The 14,422-nt window shown below is 35.6% G+C and overlaps 2 protein-coding genes across 2 annotated transcripts in view; one reads left to right on the top strand and one right to left on the bottom strand.

The window, feature by feature from the left end:
- COL3A1 (collagen type III alpha 1 chain) overlaps positions 1–277 on the top strand; it is a 37,880-nt gene extending 37,603 nt beyond the window's left edge. The window contains exon 51 of the mRNA XM_079925202.1: positions 34–277. Coding sequence (XP_079781328.1) covers positions 34–180 — 147 coding nt within the window. The 3' untranslated portion in view covers positions 181–277. The remainder of the gene's footprint in view (positions 1–33) is intronic.
- A 12,270-nt stretch (positions 278–12,547) lies between these two features.
- Positions 12,548–14,422, bottom strand: part of COL5A2 (collagen type V alpha 2 chain) — a 68,122-nt gene continuing 66,247 nt past the window's right edge. The window contains exon 51 of the mRNA XM_079925031.1: positions 12,548–14,196. Within this exon, the coding sequence (XP_079781157.1) occupies positions 14,050–14,196 (147 nt within the window). The 3' untranslated portion in view covers positions 12,548–14,049. The remainder of the gene's footprint in view (positions 14,197–14,422) is intronic.

A 14,422-nucleotide genomic window follows, 5' to 3' on the forward strand; every position in this document is an offset into this window, starting at 1 on the left:
TTTTTTTTTTTTTTTTTTTGCTCTTTTTTACAGAAACACACTGGGGAATGGGGCAAAACAGTCTTCGAATATCGAACACGCAAGGCCGTCAGACTACCTATTGTAGATATTGCACCCTACGATATTGGTGGTCCTGATCAAGAATTTGGTGTGGACGTTGGCCCTGTTTGCTTTTTATAAACCAAACTCTATCTGAAATCCCAGCAAAAAGTTTCACACTCCATATGTGTTCCTCTTGTTCTAATCTTGTCAACCAGTACAAGTGACCAAGTTCCAGTTATTTATTTCCAAAATTTTTGGAAAAAGTGTAATTTGACCAAAAAAGAATACATTTTAAAATTTTATTTTATTATTTTTTTTTTGCTGTTACACCAAATACAGTTCAAATGCTTTTTGTTCTATTTTTTTACCAATTCCAATTTCAAAATGTCTCAGTGGTGCTATAATAAATAAACTTCAACACTCTTCCAATAACACTGTGTTACATTCTTTGAATACTAGCCCATTTGCAGAGCAATGACAGTGCTTACTATCAAAAGATAACCTTTCTTCTGAAATAGTCAAACATGAAATTAGAAAAGACCTTCCTGTTTCAACTACCTCAACCTGGTCAGAAACACAGATGAATTCTATAAGCCCCAGAAGATGAAAATAATTGTATAAAATACCAAAACTTATAAATTTCACTGATTAAGTTCCTAAAATATTGGTTAAAAGAAAAAGAGTAAAGTGTAGTACAAGAATTTAAAGAAATATTTTTGAAGCCATAATTATTTTAATCTTGAATATCAACTTCTTTTAAAGGTGCTTTTCCTTTTTCTTGTCATTGCTGGTCAAGATTACCAATATTTGGCAAGGCTTTAAAGACACATGTTCTGGTGCTAATGTACTTTCACTTTTAAAACTCTAGGTCAATTGTTGCTTTACGTTCAAAACACAGATGCACACCATCTGTACGTGTCTTCGGTCAAAAAGATTTCCTGGTGTGTCACTGCCGGGAACTCTTTCTCTGCAACCTGTAAAAGTCAATAACAACAACAAAAAATAAATTTTGGGGCTGCTTTTGTCACAATAACAGAGAATGTGTTGAAATTAAACTTTGTAAGCTTGTATGTGGTTGTTGATCTTTTTTTTCTTACAGACACTCATAATAAAATATCATAATAAACATTCCTGGTTTTTGTCAACTTTTCATAGATTTAAAAAATGCAAGTTTACAATCTAGTAATTTTTCTTGAAAAAAAGCATATTGAATCCTAGATCTCTGGCTTAATAATGCAATGACTTTCAGGAATATGAGATAATATAACTCATGCTGGGAACAGAGATAATGCGCAATGGGGAATCTTGCAGATTTTTAGATCATATTTAGTGGAACTCCTTGGGACATATTGAAAACTGAGGGCTTCTATATGACACAATCCCTGGAAATAGTAACATAGTAAATTAGGAAGTCTCCAAAGTGGTAGTAATCAGGGAGGAAATTGCTGGTAATTTAGAAGGAAGTAAGCAGGGTCTGGCAAAACAGACATTAATATTAAGAACAATTGCAAGCTTAGGCTTTTTCTACCACCTCTAAACACTGCCTCATTTCCCTCTTGGGTCAGCCCCTTCTCCACCAACAAGTTATTAATCTTTTAGTTACTGCAAATGAAAATAGCATCGTCTTGCATACCTGACTTTATAGTTTGAAATGTATTCACTCTATATAATTAATAATAATAATACTTTCAAAAATAAAAATTCCATCAGTCAAATGTCAAGACTCTTAGTCTACTTATCCTCCAAGCTAGAGGCAACAAATGTTAGCAGTTTCTTGTGCATATTTTCAGAAATATTATCTATCTATCTATCTATCATCTATCTGAGTCTATTTGTGTTATGCATCAGAAATTAAATTCCTTGCAGTTTCATTTTAGACATATTCAAAGCCAGCAATATTTGGTCAAGTCTTTCTCACATTGTATCACTCTGACATTGGCTCTCCTGCCTCATCTTTCATTTATAAGGACTCTTTTAACTACATCAGCCCAGCCCACAACTAGAAAATTCAGGATAATTTCCCCATTTTTAGGTTAGTTGATTAGCAACCTGAATTCCATCTGCAACCTTAATTCCTCCTTGCCTTGCCATGTAACATAACATATTCCCAGGATCCAGGGCTTAGGATGTGGACACATTTAGGAGCTATTATTCTGCCTACTTCAACAATGATGCACAGAAGTAAGGAGAATGGTGGTGGTCATAGCTGTAGTGAGGGCAGTAATAGCCAGGTTTCCAAAGAAACTTGGCCAGTAGTGCCAGAAATGTCATCCAGTGCCCAGTTCGTTGGTTTCACCAGGCTGCTTCTGGGGTGTGATTTTGAAGATGGCTCTGAATGTCAGCATTCCCTTCATAGCTGTTCATTTTATGAACCTGGGTTCTATAACTTGCTCTGAATTTCCCTGAACTTCAAATAAAATCTATAAATTGCATTTCTTAAATCAGCCCAAGTTGGTTTAGGTTGTTTGCAAGAATCCAAGTGTTTTGGCCTGAGTAACTGGGAGAAAAGTTGCCAATAGCTGAGATAGAGGAGACTATCAAGGTAAAAGATTTGAGGAGCTAAAAGATTTAACAAGATGGGGCAAGTTAAATGTAGAATGCCTATCAATCATCTAAGTAAACGTGCTGAGTTGGAAGTTAGGTATAAATCTGGAGGTCAGAAGAGAGGTCCAGGTTAGAAAAATAAATTTAGGAGTTTCAGCATATATACGGCTTTTATATCCATGGAAGTAGATACAATCATTAAATAATTGAGTATAGAAAGAAAGGAGAAACTGTATAAGAACTGAATTCTGGGATATTTGAATACTTACAGGTTGGAGAAGTGAGGATGAAGCAGCTAAGGAGTTGGAGTAGGAATAAAGGGAAACCAGGAAAGTGTAGTGACCTAGGTGTGAAAAAAAAATGTTTGCTGTTTAGGGCTTCCCTGGTGGTGCAGTGGTTGAGAGTCCGCCTGCCAATGCAGGGGACATGGGTTCGTGCCCGGGTCTGGGAAGATCCCACATGCCGCAGAACGGCTGGGCCTGTGAGCCGTGGCCGCTGGGCCTGCACATCCGGAGCCTGTGCTCCACAACGGCAGAGGCCACAACAGTGAGAGGCCTGCGTACCGCAAAAAAAAAAAAAAATGTTTGCTGTTTAAATTTTAAAATTATAGCATATTAAGAGGATAAGGATGCTTAAGGTTAATGTATTACAAGGCCACTAATTGCGTATTTTAAAAAGTAAGGTCACGTGAGGTTATATCACTATTCCTATGTCCTATAGATGGCAAATAATGATATAATTAAATCTTCTAATTCACAGTTACAGTATCACTTTTTTAACTCTTTGTTGATGGAAGATTGAATACAACTCTCTTTATCTTCAAGCTGGCATTTAAGCAAAAAATATTTCATTTATAAAATTTATTTTATAGGTTTTGAGGGTGAAATTTTTGCAGTCATAACAGCATTTTTGGAAAATGGAGAAAAGTAGGAAGAAAAATTAATTATCCATGTCTCACATCTGTGGATACTTCCTTAAAGTCTTCGTTGTATATGCTGACATAATTATGACAAAATACACGTGTAATTTTGTATGCTGCTTATTTCATTTAACACAATACCATTTGATCCATAAGATTTTTTTTATTTTGTTAATAATTAGGAAAAACATAAAGAAAAATAACAGTAATGGCTCCAAAGTTAGAAATAACATCAAAGTGATTGTGCTTTTATCTAGTTTATATTAAAATTTTACTTGTCTGAGTTCTATCTTAGAGGAATGTACTTATTTTTAAAAGTGAATCATAAACTGTGAAAAATATTTTCTTTTCAGGCAAAACTCTCCATTGAATCATAACTCACTAAGTGAGCTTGATACAACATTGGTGAAAATATTTTATATGATGGAGCATACATGAAAGCTCTCCCTAAATCTTTATGTTTCCCAATTTACCACACCTAAGGTCTTCAGAAATTTTTGAAGAATCACTTGTTGAGTTAATGTCATAAAGAAAAAAAGGCAATCATCTATAGCCAATATTTTTTTAAACAAATTCTTATCTGATCATATTTTTCCTCCTTTTTCTTCTCACCTCTTTAAATCTTGTTCAAAAACTATTTCCCTTTAAAATTTCACTAAAATACACAAAATGACTTTGGCATCTTTTAACCATATCTAACATGATGTTCATTAATAGAAGAAAGGCTACCCTATGTAGTCCATAAATTTATAAATGGGGATTACTATATTTCACACCAGTTCAGTGATGATGGAAAAGCAATGATACACTTGCTTCAATTTTGAAAAGGAGTTATTTCATAATTAAATAGGTGGGAGAAATAATAAAAAGATTTAAGCTCTGTCTTAGATTGGGTTCCCTGGAAACAGACTCTATGGCAACTTATGTGAAGATTTACTGGAGAGTCATCTCGGGAGATACAGAAGGTCAGGTTTGGACAGAAGGAGAAGCTGACCCACGTGCAACTGACATCGAGGCTTTGGGAAATCCTACAAGAAGCTCTGGAACTGAGATGGCCCTTTAGAGTTGTTATAATTCACAGTAAGAGTGAAGGGTCTGTGTAACCTTGACTCAGACGGTCATTGACTCTGGGCCAGAACCTGGAAGGGGTGCAGAGTGGGAGAACCTTCTGAAAGGCAGTCTTGGTGATTGAAGGAAATTTTTAATGAGGGGCATGGCTGTGAGTCCTCAGTAACAGATATTCCAGGAGCTGATGCTTTGGCTTTGAAGAGAGAATATGGGTGGAGCAACACATTTTCTACTAGAAGCTCCTACTCAGCACTCTGCCAAACACTATAGGGAAATATAACACATGATCACTCCTTGTTAGGAATGTGTTGTCTAGAATAGATAAGTTGAACCCATATGAAATGGTACAAAAGCCTTCAGATGGTGAACAATTAAGTGCTAAATTATGCTGGGCCAACCATCTGAGATATAGGTAGTAGATGAGAAAAGGAATTAGCCAGTGGTGATTATATTGTCATAAAAGTCTTTAAGAAGATAAAACTTGAGTTGTGTAATAAAGAAGGGGAATAATTTTGGTAAATTGTGGCAAAAAGGAAAGCCACTTTAGAGTAAGAAACAAAAAAAGAGGAGAAATCGAAGCAGGGATAATTATTCCATGCTCACAGGACAGTGAAGAATCCAGGCTACCTAAATCTATTTATTTCAACAACAGTACTGAGCAATTATTAAATGCAAGCCTCAGAACCAAGTGCTCAAAGAGGTTCAAGGAGAATGAGATTCCATGAAATTTAGAAAATAACAATGTCATGAGATTCAACGTAGTAAGTTGTATTAGAGAGATCCAAGGCACTTAGAAAGGCCCAAGGAAGGAACAGTCATGTCTGCTTGGAGGTCCTCAGGAAAGGCTATGTGAAGTATATTTGGCAACTTATATTAGCCCAGTTTCAGATGAAGCATGGATTTCATGTGGTGGTGTAAGAGATAAGGCTGGAAGTATAGTCTGGACCAGAGAGCTTAGAAGAGTCAGGTGACAGGTTTTTGTCTTTTTTTTTTTTCTAATCTACATCTCAGTGTAGACCCATATAAAGGTTTTAACTATTGGAAGGCTGTTACTTGAGGAGAGCCTTGAGGTCAAGGGAAGTGTAGTGAAACAGCATCAGATTTACAGGAGATGAGGAGATACCTACTGTGGAAGAAAGAAAGATGAATCAACATCTTAGCGAAGAAGAGGATGAGACTGAAGAACCTGGGCAAGGGATCAGAACACATTTATTTTCAAAGACTAGACTGAGGAAAGAGTCACAGAGTATACACATAGTTGCTGGGAAAATTAGGTTAAGAGGGGACAATGGGGACAGCAAGAGGAGGACATCAAAAGTCAGGCAAAAGATGTTTCTATTTAACACAGAAGAACTCAGAGGAAAGTTACACAACTCCAGTCTTACTCACAGCTCTCTACATGGCAGTTCACCATGACAGTGATTCCTTTGGAAGGATAGCTGAACATGATAAAATGTGTGACTGATTGGAGAATACTAGGTCAGGGGCAGTTAAGTAGATTTGGAAAGTACCCTTATACAGATGGTCGATGAAATCATCTGGCTCCAGAATGAAATCATTAGGGAGCAAAACTTCCAAAGGAAAGGGGAAAAGGACAGCATGCTGTGCCTGTGGTGGGAGGGGTTATGTGGAGAAAGCATCATCAAGCGTTGGATTTGGCATCCTTGGTTTTTAATGGATTAAGAAAAGGAGGGTTTAATTTTGAGGGCTAAGGTTGTGATTAATTCAAGGGTTATGAGAAGAGAGAGGAGACTAAACAGAAGGAGGGTTATCATTTGTGCTACTGATAAAAATGATTGGGGTCTGATTTTCAAATCTTGTCTTGAGTTTAAACCACCTGGAAACTGTCCTCAGTGGCATCAGCAAGAGCACAGATTTGAAGGAATGAAGGCTGTAACTGCCTGTAAGAGCCCACAGGGCACAGCATTATTCAGAGAAACTTGTCAGATGTCTCAAGGAGGGGCTTGGACTGCATCTGCCTATCTGAATCTTTAGGGCTTACATTTGGACTACAGATGTCTTCAATTTTGTTGCATTTTTCTCATTAAAGTGACTAACAATTGTGGTCATTCTGTATCTCCAGCTGCCTTTCGTTATAAGATCTATCTCATAACAGTTTCAACTCTTGGGAAAATTGTTCACATTGCATTTCTACCTTCCTCTATTTATTACCATCTGAATCCACATTTTTTACTTCACATATGTGCAGACCAATCTCTTATAGTATTGATGGCATTTAACTGTAATTGCTTATATATGTAGGCTTTTGTTACACACTCTTTCAATTGTGGTGGATTGTATTCTTAGATAAAAATAAATGCACTCTTCGTGTTTTTGTTTTTGCTTTTAACTTGTAAGATAGTACCATGGTAAGGCATTGATGTGAATTAAATATCATTTGAGGTGTTTGTTGATGGCATCAAAATCAAATCCAGCAGAGAATTAAAAGTGTAAGTTGTACAGGATTATGCTTAATTAGTACAATTTCATCTTTAGGGATCCTTATTATAACAGTCTCACTGGTATCTTTGCTTAGCTTGATTTTAAACCAGAATTTTCATCTTTCTTCATATTTCTTTCTATTGGTCTTCTTGAGTTTAGTCATGAAAGGGCAAAAATGAGAATAGAAACTGCATTATTGCATGATGTGATGGCTCACATATCTTTAGATATAACACCCACTTTATCTCCAGAGAGATGCTCCATACACACATCAGTTACATCCTCAGCCTGTTTCCTTTTCTATTCCCCATGTTAGTAAATGTCATCATCTTCCATCCAGGTACCTAAGAAGCCAGAAACCTGAGAATAATCCTAAATCTCTTGCTGTCTCACCCTCTCACTCTTTCATCAGATTTTGTTGATTCTATTTCTTCAATTTCTTCAAGTCCGTCTCTCTTTCTCCATCCTCAGTGGCATTGACTTCTCATTCCCTGTTACTTTTTCTCCAAACTTGTTCTAACTAATCTCTCTGTTGTCAGTCTCACTCACAGTAAAAATTCTCCCTGAGTATTGCTGCCGAGGTGATCTTTCCAATATGCAAATCACAATATGTAACTTCTTTGCTTAAAACTTCGGTATTTTGCAGTAAAGGTTCTATTGATATTTTGGATGGTTCAGATTTTGTTCAAAGGGATTAGCTTGCATGCAAGATATTCAACATCTTTGGCCCATCCATAAAACGCCTAGAATATTTCCCAACTGCTATAATCACAAACACCCTCCTCACACATTTCCAAGGGTTCTCTAGAGAGTATGTTCACACTCCCAGCTTATAACCAAAAATAGCTGCCGGAAAAAAAAAAAAAAAACTTCTTCAGAATAATTTTCAATCTCTTTAGCTTGACATACCTTCATGGTACCTCTTTCTACTTTAACTCCAAACAATCCCTTGTAGGCAGTCTACTGCCATGTCAGCCCAACTGGGATTCCCTGAACAAGCCACAGCTCTTAAGAACTGCATACCCTAATTTATGTTGTTCCTTATATCTGGTATGCCTTCATTGCTCAAGACACTGTCTTAACCCCTCACAACTCATTAAGAGAAAACCTTTTCCAGGTAGTCTTCTTTGCTCTCCCTCCTCTCCAAATCCCAGCCTCCTTTAGAGGGCTTAGTTCTGTGGTTCCACTGTGCATACTCCATTTAGATCAGTTATAACCATGTGTTTATTCAATTCAGTTGGTATATTGGTCTGTTTTACCCACAAAATGGTAAAATGGTAAAAACAGCCTATAAAGCATGGAATGACTTCCTGTAGCATCAACTGGATACTATATTCCAAACAAAAAATATACCAATATCCTTACATGAAATACACAAGCAAAACATGCACTCACAACAGATTCTTAGGCTATAGTGTAAATTAATCGGCCACCATTGTGAAATTGGTTTTGTTATGTGAATTTTAAGTTCCATTCTATTTTATATTTGTATCTGCAATTTTTACAAATGATATTTTAAGTTACTCATCATCTGTTAAAATTCATAGTTCTGGAAGATCTCCAGTGTATCCTCTTCTTTCTCCTACCCCCAGGTCACTTCTGGTGGCACTATCTACTCACATTTACAGGAACTCTAAGTAAACCAATTTGGTAAAGTGACTGTAACTATACTTTCCACATCCAGTGGGAAAAACAGACAGAAAGTGTATGTGAGTGTTTTCCTGCATCTTCTTTTACACCTATTACAATCAAACATTTTAATATTTGTCAAATTCTGATAGATGAAATTTAATATCTTACTGTTTTGGTTGCAGTTTTTCTTTCTAATGACATTATATTTCTTCCACATGTTTATTGGCCTTTATATTATGACTTTCTGAATTATCTACATAGGATTTTGCATAATTTTGCTTTTTTGTACTGATTTTTAAGGGTTTTTTTTTTTTGCAAGTATAGCAAGTCTTTTCTGTCATAGTTATTACAAAAATTTTCCCTGTTTAAACAAGCTCTTATGCATGCTCATTGAGTTTTATAATATAGATTTAAAATTTTAGAATCTGATATTTCAACATTTTACTTTGTTATTTATATATTTGCTTTCATTACCATTCCAAGATTATTAAACTACTCAAAATAATTTATGCAAATACTACATTTAGAGGTTTTTTAAAAAGTGAAATATTCAGTCCATTTGGGAAATGTCTTGGTTTAAGGACCAAGGAAGGAAACATTCTTTAAAATGATAAATGTCTATCAAGTAACTGTAACACCATTTATTGAATTAATGAGAATTAATTTAATTATACATTAAAAATATAATATAGACATGTATTTATATATATAAATCTAATATAGATATATAGATTCTTGTCTAAATACTCTTCTTTTACCATGGTCAGTAGATTTTTATTATTTTTTTCATATCTAATAGGAAGAGTGACCCATCTTTACTCAGCATTTCTGTTTTGGGGGGGATTCCTTAACATTTTTCTTGCATATTTTTGATTCCAACGAGGTTTAAAATGGTTTTGTCATGTCCCATGCTTTTAAGATCCTACAGGGATTTTAAGTAAGATTGTACTAAACTTATATTTTAATTTAGGAAAAAGAATTACATTTTTCAAATACTGAGTTTCCCTATGTGAGAAAAAGGCACAATTATGCCCATTTTATCTTATTTTACATACCTTGGTCAAAAGTTATGTTTTTTTTTCAATCAGGTTCTATAAATGTCTTATCATGTTAGGTCCTTAGTGTTGTATGTTGTTATTGCCTTTGTGGATAGAATCACTTCTTCTGTTATGTTTTCTATCTAGTAATACAAATAGAAACAGTAATCACAATACAATAGTAATAATGACATGTGCTTCATGCTAGTACGTAAATCAACTATGAATATTCTCTAAATATACTTTTCCAGTTACACAGTAGATATTTTCTCATCATTCATTCAATGAATGTATTTTGAACAAACACAAATATCAAGCAGTATGTTGGATCCTTGTAAAGAGCCCCTGCCTTTATAAAAAATACAATTAATAGAGAAGATTAAGACTAATCAAATAATCATACAATCATAGAAAGTATCATAATTTGTGCTATAAGGAAAAAATACAAGGTGCCAAGAAAATTTATAACGGGGGACGTTATCTAACCTGGGAGGTAGTGAAGGGTGAGGACTCTAGGAGGATTTCATGAGGATACAGCATTGAACAGAGCTCTAAAAGATGAGTACTAGTAAACTGGGCAAAATAAATGCAAATGCAGATGGCCTTTGACAGGATGGGGAATCTGGTTTAAGAAATGGACAGAAATTCATTGTGTGTGAAGCAGAGAATAGAGCGGATGGTGGCAAAATGAAGCTTGAGAATTAGGCAGGAAGTCAGGTCATGCCAGAGCCTCATAAAGTTTAAGTATTTTGTCTTTATCCTAGAAGCTACCAGTGAAGCTTTTTAAGGATGTGTGTGTGTGTGTGTGTGTGTGCGCGCGCGTGCACGTGCGCGTGCATCTCTGTGTGTTGTGTTGGATGGTGGCGGAGAGTGAGGTGACATATTCAGGTTTATATTTCAGATTGATCGCTCTGGTTCTCCTGGGAGTAATGGATCAGAAGAGGGTAAGAATGGATGCCTAAAAACCTTTTAGAAGGCTATTGAAGGAGCCCAGGTGAGAAATAATGCTAATATGAGCTAGGATAGTGGCAGTGGAGGTAGAGCGAAGGGTATGGCCATAAGGAACATTTAGGAAGCAAAATTGAAAATACTTAGCAATGCCAGGGTTCTGGCATTGTAAGGGAGAGAGAGGTGACAAGAATGACCACCAGGTTTCTGGCCTGCCTAAATGGATGAATGATGAGGCTCTTGCCTGAGATAGGGAACACAGAACATAAATCAGCTTTGAGATATAAGTATCGTAATTTTTTGAAACATAATGAGCTACTAGTACTTCTGAAATCCAAATGAAGATGGTGAGTTAAACATTTATGCATGCATTTCTTGAGCTCCCAGGAAAGATTTAGGTTATGTATATACATTGGAGCTATTGACATTAGCTAGAAATGACATGGATAAAGCCGGTGATGAAAGAAAGAGTATTGAGTGTGAAGGTAAAGAGAAAAAGACTGGTCCCTGGGGAATGCTGACATTTACATATTCAGTAAAATGATCATTGATAAAGGAGACTGAGAAGAAAAGCTGCTCTTGGGTAAGCCAGCCAGTCTGATAAAAAAAAAAAAAATCATCCTACTGGCATGCCCCACGCTCCATAGGCTTTTGGTTGTCTTTGCAGCATCATTGCCTTGGTTTGCCACTGTTGGACCTCAGCCCCCAAATCAGCTTTTAAGTGATTATTCTTAGTCTCTCCTAAAATTTTCATAATTTCAAAGAAAAGTGTTATCTTGAGGTGTTCTTCTTTCATGGTGGGATAGGAACTCTAAGTGAGGTGGTTCCAATGATTTTTTTTTTCCAGATTTTTCTCGCACTTGCTTTCTGCCATATAACAACATTGATGTGAGTAGAAATGTTCTCTACAATTTCTTTGAATCTTTTTTTAATTTAAAATAAGTTACATTGAAACTGGCTCATTTGCCAAATTTTGTGTTAGGAGTCTGGGACTTTTTCAGCATTGTCTGTGTTTTCTTTACTATTTTTCTTCCTTTCTGTTCATTTGGGGAACTTTCATTTGTATTTTTAATAAAGTAATAATAAATTAATTTCACCATCCTCCCCAGCTGCAGATTATTTCACTTTTGATTATGCAGAGTTTGGGGTGTGCGTTGGACATGACGGAAAGAAGTACACTCGTCTAATGAAACCTATAGATATGGAACAAAGGCAAGAAATTTGAGGGATTCTGGAATGGTCTGGGACAGCCTTTTATTTGTAACATTCCTGAGGTTCAAATAAGAAGTGGTATTTCTATAGTTGAAAATTATCGGTGCTTTTGACTTAAGAGAATCACCACGCATTTCTGGCTCATCTAGCTGAACTTGTACAACTTGTATAGGTTGGACTTGGAGGAAGTGTTACTACAAACAAAACTCACAAATCTTTAGGTATATACATATTCAAATATTCAAAATCAAGACGTGGAGCTCAAATAATAACCAATTTGGGAGAAAATATTGTGAAATAAATATTGAAGGTAAAACTCTGCAAACATTTAGGCTAAATTCATATGTGATACACTGGGACATACGTTTTATTATCACAGTTTATTCAACCATGAAAAATAAGTTGCTTTTCTCTTGTTATCAATAGTCAGTATCCTGAGATTTTTAAGGGCATAGAGAGTGATAATTAGTGTCGTGTTGCCTTTGTGAGTGATGCTGCAAATTGATTTTCTTTATAAGCCAGTATCTACATGATGAAAGGTATTTGTTGTTTTATCTTTTAAACAAATGGCAAACAAAGAATACCACACCACCTAACTTTTCACTACTGAAAATGAAATGGATCTAATATGTTCAAAGGAATTCCACGAAACGAAAACCATTGACATGACAAAAGCGTGCATTTAATTCAATGCTTTGCAGAGATACATCACTAAAGTTGTGTGCATGGCTTGTCCTTTGGGATGGTCCCAGATGTTTATTTTTAAAGAAAAAATAAAAATGGAGCCAACAAATGCAATTAAGGAAAAAAAATCCTTGAGACATAAGGGGACCTACATGTTCTAGTCTAAGAAACATGCAAGTATTACAAAACATTCCAGATACAGTATGACAGATGAACAGTGAACAGGCACTGGAACAATGCTCCTTCTTTCAGAAACGGGAAGTGTAACAGTTATGTTTTCACAAATGGTATTGATGAAACCATCTTTATTTTTAAAGAATTTTATAGAAGGAATTTTAGCACCATCATTAAAGGAAAAATAATAATACACTTTAGCCCTGCCTATCTCCAGTCTTGGAATAATCACAGAAGCATAGCACCTTTTAGTATCTAAAATATAAACAAGACTAGTAAGTCCATCCCAGCTTGTAGAGATGAGGTAGCTCATGCTAAGAAATGTTGGGTCATTTTTCCTATGAGAGTTCAAAGGCCAAATGTTCTAATTCCAATCATCAGATTTGATTAGAATCAGCTGCACAACTCTGAGTTTCTAAATCTTTTTCTTCGTTATAGGCCTCAGGAAGATGAGATTGTACATGTGGAAGACTCTCAACTTTGGGTCCTGAACATTTTTTTTTAAAGTTATGTGGAAATTATTTAGCATTCTATGTTTTCTTAAACAAGGAAGTTCAAATGTATTCAACGGTATACTCATTTAACTTCTACCTATATTGATAGATCGAGTCAAGAGGGAAAGGTAGCTTTAAAATTGAATGAGGAAGAAGTCTAGATTCACCACACTTTACAAAAATTTAGGATTACTTTTTTTTCAGAAATTCCATTGAATATATACTATTTTAACATTCCATTTAAGACAGTGAGAAACTGATATGTTTTTCATGGTTCCCTTTAAAGAGTCTCCATGTTAGTTATACAATATCAAGACATGCATGTGGGTTTCAATCACAAGGATAAACATTTTGCTTTCATTTTTAATTGATAATCTGGAAATGAGAGGTCACAAAAGGGCACTACTTTCTATTTTTCCAACTGCAGCCACGTGAAATAAACATGTGTTGTGGTTTTACATACCCCACTCTTTAAGCTATCTGCCAGGAAGAAAGATTTTCTTATAAATACTAAGCAATTTTGTCATTACATTGAAATAAATTGAAGAAAATGGAGATTTATTTATTCAAACAGTTTACTTTTTTTAAAGGTTGTCATAATCATGGATCATCTTAAACCTAAACCGCTTATTGAAAAATATTTTAAATCAATTAAGACTTGAGGATTGTAAGTAAAATAAATATTCTGAAGGATAAGGAGGCCAGGCACTTAAGACCATATATACAATGCTGATGCAGGATCAGCCATTACTTCAAGAGTCTCAGGATCAGCTTCAAACAGTCAAAGTCCTGTGAATGGTGGTGGTCATTGAGGGTCGGGGTGGTGCTCATTGTTGATGTATCTCGGCTTGCTTCACACAAAACAAACTGGCCCAACTTCGATGCCAAATTCTTGGTCTGTACTGCCGACATCCACAGGGGCAAGATCTATAATGGGCAAGCGTGCCACATTCTGTGTTCTATATTCAAAGATGGTCTTGCCCACATTTCCATTTCGTTTCTGGAATTAAATGGTACAACGGGTTAACAGCATATACAAATTACTCCAAAGATTTTGGACAGCAGCTTCCAAACCAGTTTTTATAAGGTAAAAGCAATGATTTTTAGAGCACTATTTAAAAGTAAGAGCGCTGCTAACATGAAGTGAGATACTGGCATAACTGGCAGGCATTTCTCTCATTCTTTAAATTGAGAAAATGACCTTTATTCTTTTGCAGCTTCCCAAA

This window comes from Stenella coeruleoalba, assembly GCF_951394435.1.
Source record: "Stenella coeruleoalba genome assembly, chromosome: 6".
Taxonomy (NCBI): domain Eukaryota; kingdom Metazoa; phylum Chordata; class Mammalia; order Artiodactyla; family Delphinidae; genus Stenella; species Stenella coeruleoalba.